A 16,630-nucleotide genomic window follows, 5' to 3' on the forward strand; every position below is an offset into this window, starting at 1 on the left:
TGGGTCATATCAGCGGGCTATCCCTGAGTTAAAACACTTTTTAAAATCCATGACATTAGCTTTGTAAATCACAGTTTAAAAAAGAATGTGATTATGTACCTTTGACACAGGGAAAGGACGTCATAAGATCTTATTCTAGTTACAGGACAATAAAAATTATCATTATCGCCACCAACTATCTATACAGGGGTGTAATAAAATCCCTGGTTGTTTATTTGCCTACCCGGAAATGACGATATGAAACGTTGATTTGAACCTTCTGACCAGCTAGTGGGCCATGCTCACTGTCTGGTTCATATCGCGTCAATTCTGATGATTGTTATCGATTATATCGATTGATTGGTTCTGTATGGGAGAGGCGGGACTTGCAGCGGGTCAACCCTCAAAAAATATAACAGGTTTTATTTTAGCACCTGGCGAGCAGTTTGGATGAAATTATTGAATAACATGTACATTTATTTTGCAACGCTTGCGTTAGTGTTCAGCGGGTTAGCAGGGAACAGTTACTATTTGCTGTATTTTTCATGCTCCCCACTGTCCTCCAATGATAAGCGAGAGATTGCGGATTTCAACCAACCAGATGACACGGTGAGTGGAGTCACCACCTCTTGACGTTGCAGGCACATGGGTGTTTTAACGAGATATCTGTGTTTTTTACATTTGGATGCGTCTCAATTGACCGAATCCGCCCATGTAACACTTCCGCATCTGCGGTGACAGAGTTGGGACGTTGTTTGTCAACCCCAGACATCCTGACCTGAAAATCGGTCTTCTCACAAACGCGTCTGTAGCCTCCGAACGGTTTGGTCTGAACACTAATATGACTCATCTGTGTAAAGGTAAGACTCACACGAACACCTCGGTTGTTTTGCTCTAGGACGCGCACAAGACTCGTCTGAAGGTCCCTGGTACCAGTTGAAAAAAAATAATGGAAGTGTAATGGAGCCTGTTTAGTGACAAAAAATCAATGGGTTAAATACATGTCAAAAAATGGTTCCTGATCTTGCTTATATCTCTCAGATACAGGACAGATCATTTAGAACAAACTTCCTTTTTAAATTTTCCTCACAAGACTTGTCAGAAGGTCCCCCTGTACCAGTTTTAAAAAATGAATGGAAGTATATATCAAGCCTGTTTAGTGACAGAAATAAGGGGTTAAATACATGTTTCAAAAAAGCCAATGTTACCTGATCTTTCTTATCTCTCAATAGGACAGACACCTGAACAAACTTCCTTTAGATTTTTTTGGGTGGGACTATATGTTGTTCCGTCTAGTGAATATGTTATTCAATGTGTTAGTCCTTACTGCTATTAGCACATACAACCACATTGAATAACATATTCACAACACGGAGCAACAGAAAGTCCTTACTGCTATTAGCACATACAATATGTTGCTCCGTGTCTTGAATATGTTATTCAATGTGTTTGTATGGCCTAACAGCAGTAAGGCAAAAAAAATTATGCCATCCAAATAATTTTTTTATATATATTTTTGGCGGGTACTTGAAGGGGTCTTAAAATTCCAAGTCAAATAGCTAAATTATTTTTGGTATGACCTTAAAACAGTTCCATATAGCTTCGTAGAACCCCTCCCCCTGCTTAGACAGTTACGGATTAAAATGCGTTTATATGGGAATGTTTTATTATGCTAATTAGATTTCAGCGGGGGCGCGGACACCGACCTTAGGTTCAATAGAAAGTAGTCCGCTGTTTATTTAGCCACAATAAGGATTAGCCACAGCAGTGGAATTTGCATTTTGCCTTCAAAATTCAAGTCCCTCATTGAAGTGACGCAAATATATTAGTCCCGTAAATAAGAGCTAATAAGTGTGTAAACTCTGCTCAGTTGTGTTCTGTGGGTGTCACTGAGTAGACTGATACCCCATTTCATTGACCCACAATCCATAGGTAAGCTGTACAGTGAACTGTGTGCCCCCAATGCAATCCTGAAGACGTACATATCTACAATGAGATTTCACATTTTTGTCAACTTAACTAATTATTGTATTTTATTGCATTTGTGACATTCCCAACCTTGTTCAGAATTACCTAGTACAAATATGGCACGATTCCACTATTTGTGTCCGTTTGCATCACTTTCAATTAAGGACTTTTATTTTGAAGGCGACCTTCAAATTCCACGGTTGTGACTAATCCTTATTGTGGCTAGCTTCACATAGGTGCTGGCGTGTATGTACTTCAAGCGCACAGGAGTGCTGAATTCACCGTCTGCCGAAGTTAAAACACGGAAAGGTAAGGCAATTTGGTACTTCTGACATTTACGGGTCCTTCACTACAACCAGCATTATTACTCTTCTCCGTCGTTGATCGGAGCTCAACTGCCGACAAAGGATTTCCTGTATTTGGTCAGAAAATCGAATGGGGACGAAAGAACGCCACAGCAGTCAGTTATTTCATAATATACAAACTACTAGTCTGCTCATTGTTACAAACTTGGAAATGGGAAATGTAGAAGAGAAATCTGTTCCCTTCTGAAGTGCGTAGCAGTCTTCAAACGCTTCGGTCTTCACCTCACTTTTGCACTGAACGTGGACGGATCATTACGCAAAACATCTGTTTCATTTCATCTGTGACAAATTGTCACTGACAATATTGAAAATATAAACGCATGATTTACACTATTCAGTCTCCAGTAAAGATGCTTTTCTCTGACTGTTACCCTTCAATAAGATAACAGCCTATGTGTTCATAGGAAAGGACTTGCTATAATATTACTATTTACGCAGACAATATTGTAGGCCTTATCATTTATTCTGGATCTTCTAAACATGAATTGATAATATCCCTTCCACACCTGAGCAGGTAACTGTCCAGCCAGGTGAGCCAGTGTTGGGATGACCTAGTGTTTAGACTAGAGGGCATTCCCCTGGCAGAGCTCTGGGTAGGTGCCCTTGTCTCCTCAAGGTGCTTTTTCTCTCAATGTTTAATGTCGCACATTCATATTTTATTTATATATTAACTAGACAAGTCAGTTAACAAATTCTATTTACAGTGACCCGCCTACCTTGTTCATGGGCAAAATGACAGATTTTTTTCTAACCTTTTCAGCTCGGGGATTCGATCCAGCAAACTTTGTTACTGGCCCAACTCTCTAACCACTAGGCTACCTGTCACCCCAAGCTCATTAGTCTGTCATATACTGTTTCACCCGATTTACCTGTTTCTTAATAACTCTCTCAAATGATATTTTCTTACATTGTAAAACTTTTACTACCCGCCCAACAGTGGTTTCACAGGTAAGGGGTGTGTGTCAGCTTAAGCAGAGAATGACTTATTAGCCGTGACAGCAGTTCAAAGGGAGAAGTCTCCTTGGCTTTATTCTACACTGTTCATATCAACCCTGACGTTCTCCTAGGTTGGGACACTCTCTCCGGGGTTTAAATCAACCCTGACTGTCTCCTAGGCCGGGACACTCTCTCCGGGGTTTAAATCAACCCTGACTGTCTCCTAGGCCGGGACGCTCTCTCCGGGGTTTAAATCAACCCTGACTGTCTCCTAGGCCGGGACACTCTCTCCGGGGTTTAAATCAACCCTGACTGTCTCCTAGGCCGGGACACTCTCTCCGGGGTTTAAATCAACCCTGACTGTCTCCTAGGCCGGGACACTCTCTCCGGGGTTTAAATCAACCCTGACTGTCTCCTAGGCCGGGACGCTCTCTCCGGGGTTTAAATCAACCCTGACTGTCTCCTAGGCCGGGACGCTCTCTCCGGGGTTTAAATCAACCCTGAAGGTCTCCTAGGTTGGGACACACTCTCCGGGGTTTAAATCAATCCTGACGGTCTCCTAGGTTGGGACACTCTCTCCGGGGTTTAAATCAACCCTGACTGTCTCCTAGGTTGGGACACACTCTCCGGGGTTTAAATCAACCCTGACTGTCTCCTAGGTTGGGACACACTCTCCGGGGTTTAAATCAACCCTGACTGTCTCCTAGGCCGGGACGCTCTCTCCGGGGTTTAAATCAACCCTGACTGTCTCCTAGGTTGGGACACACTCTCCGGGGTTTAAATCAACCCTGACTGTCTCCTAGGCCGGGACGCTCTCTCCGGGGTTTAAATCAACCCTGACTGTCTCCTAGGTTGGGACGCTCTCTCCGGGGTTTAAATCAACCCTGACTGTCTCCTAGGCCGGGGCGCTCTCTCCGGGGTTTAAATCAATCCTGACTGTCTCCTAGGTTGGGACGCTCTCTCCGGGGTTTAAATCAATCCTGACTGTCTCCTAGGTTGGGACACACTCTCCGGGGTTTAAATCAATCCTGACGGTCTCCTAGGTTGGGACACTCTCTCCGGGGTTTAAATCAACCCTGACTGTCTCCTAGGTTGGGACACACTCTCCGGGGTTTAAATCAACCCTGACTGTCTCCTAGGTTGGGACACACTCTCCGGGGTTTAAATCAACCCTGAAGGTCTCCTAGGTTGGGACACACTCTCCGGGGTTTAAATCAATCCTGACGGTCTCCTAGGTTGGGACACACTCTCCGGGGTTTAAATCAACCCTGACGGTCTCCTATGTTGGGACACTCTCTCCGGGGTTTAAATCAACCTGCTAGATTTCGACTGTCAACTTTTAATCTGAAAATCTGCAGTTCAAACAACAAAGCGGCCACCCTGCCACTGTTTTGGTAAACGTGCTAGCTAGAAAGAAAGCAGCTATCAGTGATACGGCTGTAGTGGGCCATGTAGAGAGGACTTCCTGGTACGGCTGTGTAGTGGGCCATGTAGAGAGGACTTCCTGGTACGGCTGTGTAGTGGGCCATGTAGAGAGGACTTCCTGGTACGGCTGTGTAGCGGGCCATGTAGAGAGGACTTCCTGCTACGGCTGTGTAGCGGGCCATGTAGAGAGGACTTCCTGCTACGGCTGTGTAGCGGGCCATGTAGAGAGAACTTCCTGGTACGGCTGTGTAGCGGGCCATGTAGAGAGGACTTCCCGGTACGGCTGTGTAGCCGGCCATGTAGAGAGAACTTCCTGGTACGGCTGTGTAGCCGGCCATGTAGAGAGGACTTCCTGGGAATTAAGGAGTTCCTATTATCTAGTGCACCACATCCCTGAGTTACGATGCCCTATATAGTGCACAACTTTTGACCACAGCCCAATGCGCCATGGGCAAAGGTAGTGCGCTAGATATCGGATAGGGTGCCATTTTGCAGTAGGCTTATATAGACTAGATGTCCTATGAATGAAGGGCTTCCTCCTTCCTTATTGAACATAACAACAACAGCTTATCTGGCAGTGTGTCTGTGTATAGGTATGAACAGAGAAGGATTTAAAGTGTATTCAATAAACAATGTTTCTCCTCTGCTCTAAATGTCTGGGCCCGATTTAGCCATGGGGTTTAGCAGTGTTTTTAACAATACGTCTTCGGTCGTTGTAGGAAAGATGCACCATGCTGTTTCCGAAACCCCACGCAGAGGGAACGGTTGCTAAATGTGGAGTTGGAGCATGTGTCGATACTGATTTGGATCGAAAGGAAGGGAATGCTGCTCTCAGATCAGATTTCTCTATTCAAATCTTTCCTTAACATTAGAATTATTTCGAAATGCTGACGATGGATCAGCTTCTAGAGATATTACCACCTACGGCTGCACGTATTGAGGCAGCTTATTCTAATGTTTACCCAATAAAAATGCACAAACTCACAGATTAGGTTCCTCATTGCAGGCTGTATCACAACCGGCCGTGATTGAAGTCCCGTAGGGCGGCGCACATCCGGGTTAGGCCGGGTTAGGCTGTCATTGTAAATAAGAATTTGTTCTTAACTGACTTGCCTAGTTATATTTAAGGTGTTGCAAATTCTATAATATATTGAGACAAATTACAGACGTAGGAAAATAGAAATGAATAGATTGAACATGAAATGTATTTCAATATGATAAACACTTATAGCCTACTGTTTATATTTTAATGCAGTCATCTCGGTTTTCATTTCAAGCACCTTTTCTTATTTGTAGCTTATTTGTGGTGTGTTCCCTGGTTCTAGTGGAGGTCCTTAGCGGTAGACAGAGCTCTGGGTGTTTTCCCTGGTTCTAGTGGAGGTCCCTTGGCTGCGTCTCAGATACAGGGCACTACTTTTGACAAGGGCTCGTAGGGGGGAATAGGGTGCCACGGGAGTTTTCCTCAGCTAGACTAAAGCTCCTTGGCTTGTGATATTAAGCTCTCCTGAGAGTCTGGAGGTCATTAATTAGTTACTAGACAAGGCCTGTCTCTCTTTTCATTGCCCTGAACAATTACCAGACAGAGCAGCAGTGACTACTATCTTGGTTTCTGTTTCATCTTCAGCAGTTGTGTTGCCTGTATTCATGCTGCAACATGAGTCTTGTATCATCTGACATACTATGTGTTTTTTAACCTTTTTCTTCCATTTCAGGGTTCAACAGCTGCCAATAGGATCCGTTTGAGGTCCGTACTGAGGTAGAATATATCCATCTGAGAGACCAGGTAACAACCCTGCATGGTTGTAGCTCGTTTTACAGCTTGAGCATCAACCTGCATCATAGCCACAATAGTCATGTCTCCTTCTCCTGCTCTCTCCACAGCACGTGATGTCACTATGGTCATGTCTCCTTCTCTCTCCACAGCACGTGATGTCACTATGGTCATGTCTCCTTCTCCTGCTCTCTCCACAGCACGTGATGTCACTATGGTCATGTCTCCTTCTCCTGCTCTCTCCACAGCACGTGATGTCACTATGGTCATGTCTCCTTCTCTCTCCACAGCACGTGATGTCACTATGGTCATGTCTCCTTCTCTCTCCACAGCACGTGATGTCACTATGGTCATGTCTCCTTCTCCTGCTCTCTCCACAGCACGTGATGTCACTATGGTCATGTCTCCTTCTCCTGCTCTCTCCACAGCACGTGATGTCACTATGGTCATGTCTCCTTCTCCTGCTCTCTCCACAGCACGTGATGTCACTATGGTCATGTCTCCTTCTCTCTCCACAGCACGTGATGTCACTATGGTCATGTCTCCTTCTCTCTCCACAGCACGTGATGTCACTATGGTCATGTCTCCTTCTCTCTCCACAGCACGTGATGTCACTATGGTCATGTCTCCTGCTCTCTCCACAGCACGTGATGTCACTATGGTCATGTCTCCTTCTCCTGCTCTCTCCACAGCACGTGATGTCACTATGGTCATGTCTCCTTCTCTCTCCACAGCACGTGATGTCACTATGGTCATGTCTCCTTCTCCTGCTCTCTCCACAGCACGTGATGTCACTATGGTCATGTCTCCTTCTCCTGCTCTCTCCACAGCACGTGATGTCACTATAGTCATTTCTCCTGCTCTCTCCACAGCACGTGATGTCACTATGGTTATGTCTCCTTCTCCTGCTCTCTCCACAGCACGTGATGTCACTATGGTCATTTCTCCTGCTCTCTCCACAGCACGTGATGTCACTATGGTTATGTCTCCTTCTCCTGCTCTCTCCACAGCACGTGATGTCACTATGGTCATTTCTCCTGCTCTCTCCACAGCACGTGATGTCACTATGGTCATGTCTCCTTCTCCTGCTCTCTCCACAGCACGTGATGTCACTATGGTCATGTCTCCTTCTCTCTCCACAGCACGTGATGTCACTATGGTCATGTCTCCTTCTCCTACTCTCTCCACAGCACGTGATGTCACTATGGTCATGTCTCCTTCTCTCTCCACAGCACGTGATGTCACTATGGTCATGTCTCCTTCTCTCTCCACAGCACGTGATGTCACTATGGTCATGTCTCCTTCTCTCTCCACAGCACGTGATGTCACTATGGTCATGTCTCCTTCTCCTGCTCTCTCCACAGCACGTGATGTCACTATGGTCATGTCTCCTTCTCCTGCTCTCTCCACAGCACGTGATGTCACTATGGTCATGTCTCCTTCTCCTGCTCTCTCCACAGCACGTGATGTCACTATGGTCATGTCTCCTTCTCCTGCTCTCTCCACAGCACGTGATGTCACTGGTCATGTCTCCTGCTCTCTCCACAGCACGTGATGTCACTATGGTCATGTCTCCTTCTCCTTCTCTCTCCACAGCACGTGATGTCACTATGGTCATGTCTCCTTCTCCTGCTCTCTCCACAGCACGTGATGTCACTATGGTCATGTCTCCTTCTCCTGCTCTCTCCACAGCACGTGATGTCGTCGTTCAGCCGTGAAAAACTGTCTCTGCACCTGCGGCGCAGAATGGGGGTGTTTGTGAGCAGAGTGAAAGCTATAGAGCTCATGCCCAATCTCCCTTGCCTTACACTTTCTGACAAGGTGAGTAGCTTTTGGCAGGGTGGCTAGCTGGGTGAGTAGCTACTGGCTGGGTGAGTAGCTACTGGCTGGGTGAGTAGCTACTGGCTGGGTGAGTAGCTACTGGCTGGGTGAGTAGCTACTGGCTGGGTGAGTAGCTACTGGCTGGGTGAGTAGCTACTGGCTGGGTGTGTAGCTACTGGCTGGGTGTGTAGCTACTGGCTGGGTGCGTAGCTACTGGCTGGGTGCGTAGCTACTGGCTGGGTGCGTAGCTACTGGCTGGGTGCGTAGCTACTGGCTGGGTGCGTAGCTACTGGCTGGGTGAGTAGCTACTGGCTGGGTGCGTAGCTACTGGCTGGGTGCGTAGCTACTGGCTGGGTGCGTAGCTACTGGCTGGGTGCGTAGCTACTGGCTGGGTGCGTAGCTACTGGCTGGGTGCGTAGCTACTGGCTGGGTGCGTAGCTACTGGCTGGGTGCGTAGCTACTGGCTGGGTGCGTAGCTACTGGCTGGGTGCGTAGCTTTTGGCAGGGTGCGTAGCTTTTGGCTGGGTGAGTAGCTACTGGCTGGGGGCGTAGCTTTTGGCTGGGTGGGTAGCTTTTGGCTGGGTGGGTAGTTGGTTAGATGTTGTTGGGCATTTAGGACATTTTATTCAGATTATCAATCCAATTATCACAATTTTTATTTGATGTATAGTCTGAACCAGATTATGTACCTGGTAAATGAATATATGAACTATATTTTCTAATGTGTTTTATTTTTATTAAATAATAATTTTTTGTTTGTTGTACTTTCAGGAGGAGATCCAGGCCAAGAAGGACTTTTCTGGTAACTATGCAGCCATGCAACTCCTGCTGGACTATGTGCAGAAGAGAATGAACTGGCCAGAAGAGTTGATATCAGGCCTGGAGACGTTGGAGCATCAGGATCTGGCTGAGGAACTGAGGGCAGAGTGGAACAAGCACAACCAGAGCAGTAAGTCACACACAAATCAAACCTTATTTCAGTTTAAAACTGGACACCTAGGATCTCTGTTGTGACTCAGTTCAACATTGTGGATATGATGACAGAGAACGTGTGTGTGTGTGTGTGTGTGTGTGTGTGTGTGTGTGTGTGTGTGTGTGTGTGCTATTTCTCAATCAACAGTTGACGTAATTGAATGCTGCCCAGAACTGTAAAATCAAATCCAAGGTTTCTTCCACTATTACAGTAAATGTTCTGTAGAACATGGTGCTTATTATGTGTGAGGACTGGTGATATGCCTCAATCTGTTAAGTGTTTCTCTTACTCCCTAGATCCCTACCCTCCTTCAGCTGCTGCTACCACCGCAGTCAAGACCCATGTTCATCCAATTCCTTCTACCAGCTCTGAGGGGTCGCCATATTCTCTGGTCCTCCCAGCTCATCCAGCCCCACCGGCGGTATCTGCCCCACTGGCGGTAGCCCCGCCTGAGGCTTCACTCCCTCCTGAAGTAGCCCCAGAGGTTTTGCCACCTCCTGTAGTGGCTGCCCAGCCAGAAGCCCCTCCAAGCTTAGTTCCTGAGGCTCCCGTGGCTGGCTCCTCTTCAGAGCCAGCGTCACATGCTCCCGAAGCAGCAGTGAGCCCTGACATAGCCTCAGAGGCAGCACCTTCTCCTGTCGCTGCCCCGCAGGCAGCCCCTCCGTCTCCCGTCTCAGCGGACGAGCCCACAGGGATCTCTGAACCTCCAGCTTCATCCCGGCCTGGTCCTATTGACGTCGTCAGTCTGGAGGACAACTCCTCTCATAGTGATGCTCCAACACCGATAGCCCTGTCTGAAACCACTCCTTCCTTGTCTGGTTCAGACCTAATCCCAGCTGTAACTGAAATCACTCCCACGTTGCCTGTCTCACACCTAGCCCTGTCCCAAACTGAATCCACCCCTGCTGCCTGGGCCACATTCCAGTCCCCTGAGAGACGTCCAGTTCAGGACACCTCGCCACACACAGTCAACGAGACTAGCTTCCACCAGGAGGCTGTAGAAGACTCTGATCCAACCCAGGTAAATGAGCCTACCGTCCACCAGGAGGCTGTAGACTCTGATCCAACCCAGGTAAATGAGTCTACCTTCCACCAGGAGGCTGTAGAAGACTCTGATCCAACCCAGGTAAATGAGCCTACCTTCCACCAGGAGGCTGTAGAAGACTCTGATCCAACCCAGGTAAATGAGTCTACCTTCCACCAGGAGGCTGTAGACTCTGATCCAACCCAGGTAAATGAGCCTACCTTCCACCAGGAGGCTGTAGACTCTGATCCAACCCAGGTAAATGAGCCTACCGTCCACCAGGAGGCTGTAGACTCTGATCCAACCCAGGTAAATGAGTCTACCTTCCACCAGGAGGCTGTAGACTCTGATCCAACCCAGGTAAATGAGTCTACCTTCTACCAGGAGGCTGTAGAAGACTCTGATCCAACCCAGGTAAATGAGTCTACCTTCCACCAGGAGGCTGTAGACTCTGATCCAACCCAGGTAAATGAGCCTACCTTCCACCAGGAGGCTGTAGACTGATCCAACCCAGGTAAATGAGCCTACCTTCCACCAGGAGGCTGTAGACTGATCCAACCCGGGTAAATGAGCCTACCTTCCACCAGGAGGCTGTAGACTCTGATCCAACCCAGGTAAATGAGCCTACCTTCCACCAGGAGGCTGTAGACTCTGATCCAACCCAGGTAAATGAGCCTACCTTCCACCAGGAGGCTGTAGACTCTGATCCAACCCAGGTAAATGAGCCTACCTTCCACCAGGAGGCTGTAGACTCTGATCCAACCCAGGTAAATGAGCCTACCTTCCACCAGGAGGCTGTAGACTCCGATCCAACCCAGGTAAATGATCCTACCTTCCACCAGGAGGCTGTAGACTCTGATCCAACCCAGGTAAATGAGTCTACCTTCCACCAGGAGGCTGTAGAAGACTCTGATCCAACCCAGGTAAATGAGCCTACCTTCCACCAGGAGACTGTAGACTCTGATCCAACCCAGGTAAATGAGCCTACCTTCCACCAGGAGGCTGTAGACTCTGATCCAACCCAGGTAAATGAGCCTACCTTCCACCAGGAGGCTGTAGACTCTGATCCAACCCAGGTAAATCAGCCTACCTTCCACCAGGAGGCTGAAGAAGACTCTGATCCAACCCAGGTAAATGAGCCTACCTTCCACCAGGAGACTGTAGACTCTGAGCCAACCCAGGTAAATGAGTCTACCTTCCACCAGGAGGCTGTAGACTCTGATCCAACCCAGGTAAATGAGCCTACCTTCCACCAGGAGGCTGTAGACTCTGATCCAACCCAGGTAAATGAGCCTACCGTCCACCAGGAGGCTGTAGACTCTGATCCAACCCAGGTAAATGAGTCTACCTTCCACCAGGAGGCTGTAGACTCTGATCCAACCCAGGTAAATGAGTCTACCTTCTACCAGGAGGCTGTAGAAGACTCTGATCCAACCCAGGTAAATGAGTCTACCTTCCACCAGGAGGCTGTAGACTCTGATCCAACCCAGGTAAATGAGCCTACCTTCCACCAGGAGGCTGTAGACTGATCCAACCCAGGTAAATGAGCCTACCTTCCACCAGGAGGCTGTAGACTGATCCAACCCAGGTAAATGAGCCTACCTTCCACCAGGAGGCTGTAGACTCTGATCCAACCCAGGTAAATGAGCCTGCCTTCCACCAGGAGGCTGTAGACTCTGATCCAACCCAGGTAAATGAGCCTACCTTCCACCAGGAGGCTGTAGACTCTGATCCAACCCAGGTAAATGAGTCTACCTTCCACCAGGAGGCTGTAGACTCTGATCCAACCCAGGTAAATGAGTCTACCTTGCACCAGGAGGCTGTAGAAGACTGATCCAACCCAGGTAAATGAGCCTACCTTCCACCAGGAGGCTGTAGAAGACTCCGATCCAACCCAGGTAAATGAGTCTACCTTCCACCAGGAGGCTGAAGAAGACTCTGATCCAACCCAGGTAAATGAGCCTACCTTCCACCAGGAGGCTGTAGACTCCGATCCAACCCAGGTAAATGATCCTACCTTCCACCAGGAGGCTGTAGACTCTGATCCAACCCAGGTAAATGAGCCTACCTTCCACCAGGAGGCTGTAGACTCTGATCCAACCCAGGTAAATGAGCCTACCTTCCACCAGGAGGCTGAAGAAGACTCCGATCCAACCCAGGTAAATGAGTCTACCTTCCACCAGGAGGCTGTAGACTCTGATCCAACCCAGGTAAATGAGCCTACCTTGCACCAGGAGGCTGTAGACTCTGATCCAACCCAGGTAAATGAGCCTACCTTCCACCAGGAGGCTGAAGAAGACTCCGATCCAACCCAGGTAAATGAGTCTACCTTCCACCAGGAGGCTGTAGACTGATCCAACCCAGGTAAATGAGCCTACCTTCCACCAGGAGGCTGTAGACTCTGATCCAACCCAGGTAAATAATAGTATTGGTTTGTTGGATTTTCCTGTTTCTACAGTTTTGCCTCGAGCTCTTTCAAATCAGCTTTGGGTGTGTTACGTTCGGTAGGTTCTGCCTATGATCTGTGTGTTTGGTTAATAAAATGCTTTGTAATTTTTCATGCTTGCTGAGTAGATTCAATCTATCTGAATTCAAGTTGCTAATGAAATGAAATCTGTTGACCCCATCTACACTTTTTTGAAATATGCCTGAAACTGAACATAGTGAAAACATTGAGAAGCTAAAAGAGATTTCTCCTGCAGGTGACTGAAGATGACCAGCACACTGAGCCGCCTCAGATCCAGCACTTCTCCGCCGCCACGGCCCTACCCCCGGTGGATACCTCCATGAATGAGGATGACGTGAACTTCAGCAAGCCTGAAGTCCTCCGCAGTGAGGTCATGGACAGCCAGCCATACTCAGGAGATTCAACGCGTCTACAGATGTCTGTGTCACACCTGGTACTTGCTACAGCTGATGTGAACAGTCCTGTTGTGGTCCCAGACCCCGTCACTACTTCCACCCCTCTGCCATGTCAGGAGAATGGAGTTCCTGAGGAAATTACAGAACCCCTGTCCCATAACGAGCCCCAGGAGGACACCTACGAGTCCCACTGCATGAGCTCCCTGGGGGACCAGGAGGTGCTGCTCAATGTTGTTCACGTGTCTGAGGAAGCGTCCATTCAGAACAACGACGGCCAGACACCGAGCATGCTGGGTATTGTAGTCCACATGTCCGAGGAGCCATGTAAATGGAATCAAGATGGCCAAACACAGAGCATGCTGGGTAATAATGATGTGGGTGTGTCTGAAACACCCCCACCAGTTCAGAACCACAATAGCCAATCTCAGATCACACCTCTCTCTGGATCTACCGCCCTTGACCTGTCGTCTGGTCCGAACCAGCACGGCCAATCTCAGGGTCTGATTATGATCGTTAACGGCCAAGACGCCAGCCCCTCAACCAAACATCCTGATGCTCCAGCTCCTACTGGCTTTGTCCCCTTCGTCAACGGCTCTTCCTCGGCGGAGAACCGTCATCCCCTGGGGCCTATGGGGGCAGAGGTCCTGATGGAGGCTAGAGCTGTTCCTGAACTGAAGCAAGAGAGAGCGATAGGAGAGAGCTATTATCTTCTGGGGGCTGCTGTAGTGGCCGTCTCAGCTCTGTTCATGGCCTGGAGGATGAAGAATTAACAACTAGGGTTGAGGATAGGTTGTCTGAAATGACACCATGTTTATATATATTAAGTCAAAGTGAGTAACCTTGTCTTTGGCCCCTGTCCTTTTGGGCGGTTCTGGCGATCTACTGTTTCTGTAGCGTGACGCAGCTTGAAGAATAATTACACAGCCTGGACAAAGTAGTGCACTATATTGGAAATAGGGCCTGAACAAAGTAGTGCACTATATTGGAAATAGGGCCTGAACAAAGTAGTGCACTATATTGGAAATAGGGCCTGAACAAAGTAGTGCACTATATTGGAAATAGGGCCTGAACAAAGTAGTGCACTATATTGGAAATAGGGCCTGAACAAAGTAGTGCACTATATTGGAAATAGGGCCTGAACAAAGTAGTGCACTATATTGGAAATAGGGCCTGAACAAAGTAGTGCACTATATTGGAAATAGGGCCTGAACAAAGTAGTGCACTATATTGGAAATAGGGCCTGAACAAAGTAGTGCACTATATTGGAAATAGGGCCTGGACAAAGTAGTGCACTATATTGGAAATAGGGCCAGAGCAAAAGTATTGCAAAAAAACAAGGACATATTATAGTTCAATATGTTAAGAGATTATATTGGCCCAGTGCCTTATTGTATTGATAGGAGTGAAGGAGCTGAAATTAACTATTTATTAAGCAATGAGTTCAACCCAACAAACACCAATGATCACTGAGTGAACAAAACATTAGGAACACCTGCTCTTTCCATGACAGACTGACCAGGTGAATCCAGGTGAAAGATATGATTCCTTACTGATGTCACCTGTTAAATCCATTTCAATCAGTGTAGATGAAGGGGAGGAGACGGGTTAAAGAAGGATTTTTAAGCCTTGAGACATGGATTGTGTCTGTGTGCCATTCAGAGGGTGAATGGGAAAGACAAAATATGTAAGTGCCTTTGAACGGGGTTTGGTAGTAGGTGCCAGGCACATCGGTTTGAGTCAAGAATTGCAATGCTGCTGGGTTTTTCACGCTCAACAGTTTCCTGTGTGTATCAAGAATGGTCCACCACCCAAAGGACATCCAGCCAACTTGACACAACTGTGGGAAGCATTGGAGTCAACATGGGACCAGAATCCCTGTGGAACGCTTTCCACACCTTGTAGAGTCCATGCCCTGACGAATTGAGGCTGTTCTGAGGGCGAAAGAGAGAGGAACTCAATATTAGGAAGGTGTTCCTAATGTTTTGTACACTCAGTGTGAGTACCTATGCAGGACTTTGATCGACGGTCTAAATCAATTATTAATTAGCATGATACAGCATGTCCTAGTTGGGATAAATAAAATGTATCTTTTATGATGAATTTTAGAAGCTCAAGTGATTATTTGTCCACCATATACCTAAGCTGCTTAATCACAAAACATAGTTATTTAGCAGACTCTCTGATCCAGAGCCACTACAGTAGTGAGTCATTTAGCAGACTCTCTGATCCAGAGTCACTACAGTAGTGAGTCATTTAGCAGACTCTCTGATCCAGAACCACTACAGAAGGGAGTCATTTAGCAGAATCTCTGATCCAGAGCCACTACAGTAGTGAGTCATTTAGCAGACTCTCTTATCCAGAGTCACTACAGTAGTGAGTCATTTAGCAGACTCTCTGATCCAGAGCCACTACAGTAGTGAGTCATTTAGCAGACTCTCTGATCCAGAGCCACTACAGTAGTGAGTCATTTAGCAGACTCTCTGATCCAGAGCCACTACAGTAGTGAGTCATTTAGCAGACTCTCTGATCCAGAGCCACTACAGTAGTGAGTCATTTAGCAGACTCTCTGATCCAGAGCCACTACAGTAGTGAGTCATTTAGCAGACTCTCTGATCCAGAGTCACTACAGTAGTGAGTCATTTAGCAGACTCTCTGATCCAGAGACACTACGGTAGTGAGTCATTTAGCAGACTCTCTGATCCAGAGCCACTACGGTAGTGAGTCATTTAGCAGACTCTCTGATCCAGAGCCACTACAGTAGTGAGTGCACACATTTTCATATGGGAATCGAACCCACAATGATGAAAACGCCGTGCTCTACCAACTGAGCCACACAGACCTTCCTACTGTATACTGGTGCAGGGTCTTAATTTGAACCAGTTTGCGACAGCAGGAAATGAACCCTGCAGCAACAGGAAATGCGGATTATAATGAATGATAAGAGGCTGCGCTCTTTGGTCTTTACTACTGAATAGGGTGTGTTCCAGGTGTGTTCCAGGTGTGTAGGAGTTAATAAGAATACTGGAAGAGATGGAGACCCGCACACTGTCCATTAAAAATACAATTTGGCTTAAATGCAATAATTTACAGCAAATCAGAGGTCAGATCACCGTGTCAGCAGTTCCCTCACACCAATAGAAAGAAGCCTCGAACACACAGCAAATCAGAGGTCAGATCACCGTGTCAGCAGTTCCCTCACACCAATAGAAAGAAGCCTCGAACACACAGCAAATCAGAGGTCAGATAACTTTGTCAGCAGTTTCCTCACACCAATAGAAAGCAGCCTCGAACACACAGCAAATCAGAGGTCAGATAACTTTGTCAGCAGTTTCCTCACACCAATAGAAAGCAGCCTCGAACACACAGCAAATCAGAGGTCAGATAACTTTGTCAGCAGTTTCCTCACACCAATAGAAAGCAGCCTCGAACACACAGCAAATCAGAGGTCAGATAACTTTGTCAGCAGTTTCCTCACACCAATAGAAAGAAGTCTCGAATTCACAGGA

General features: G+C 47.4%; 1 protein-coding gene across 4 annotated transcripts; it reads left to right on the forward strand.

Moving 5' to 3' along the window:
• The first annotated feature begins 307 nt into the window (after positions 1-307).
• On the forward strand, positions 308-15,224 carry LOC129811469 (sterile alpha motif domain-containing protein 1-like). Of its 4 annotated transcripts, XM_055862803.1 has the most exons (8): positions 641-839; positions 2,174-2,256; positions 2,827-2,905; positions 6,386-6,456; positions 8,137-8,265; positions 9,037-9,214; positions 9,535-10,259; positions 12,965-15,224. In XM_055862803.1, the coding sequence occupies exons 5-8, from the start codon at positions 8,143-8,145 to the stop codon at positions 13,892-13,894; spliced, it is 1,956 nt and encodes a 651-aa protein (XP_055718778.1). In that variant the 5' UTR covers positions 641-839; positions 2,174-2,256; positions 2,827-2,905; positions 6,386-6,456; positions 8,137-8,142; the 3' UTR covers positions 13,895-15,224. The 4 variants fall into 4 exon arrangements, with proteins under 4 accessions (XP_055718780.1, XP_055718778.1, XP_055718777.1 ...); XM_055862802.1 differs by lacking the exon at positions 2,827-2,905; XM_055862805.1 differs by lacking the exons at positions 641-839; positions 2,174-2,256; positions 2,827-2,905 and adding an exon at positions 308-588.
• Positions 15,225-16,630: the final 1,406 nt, after the last annotated feature.

The sequence above is a fragment of the Salvelinus fontinalis genome, chromosome 15 (genome assembly GCF_029448725.1).
Source record: "Salvelinus fontinalis isolate EN_2023a chromosome 15, ASM2944872v1, whole genome shotgun sequence".
In the NCBI taxonomy this organism is placed as follows: Eukaryota; Metazoa; Chordata; class Actinopteri; order Salmoniformes; family Salmonidae; genus Salvelinus; species Salvelinus fontinalis.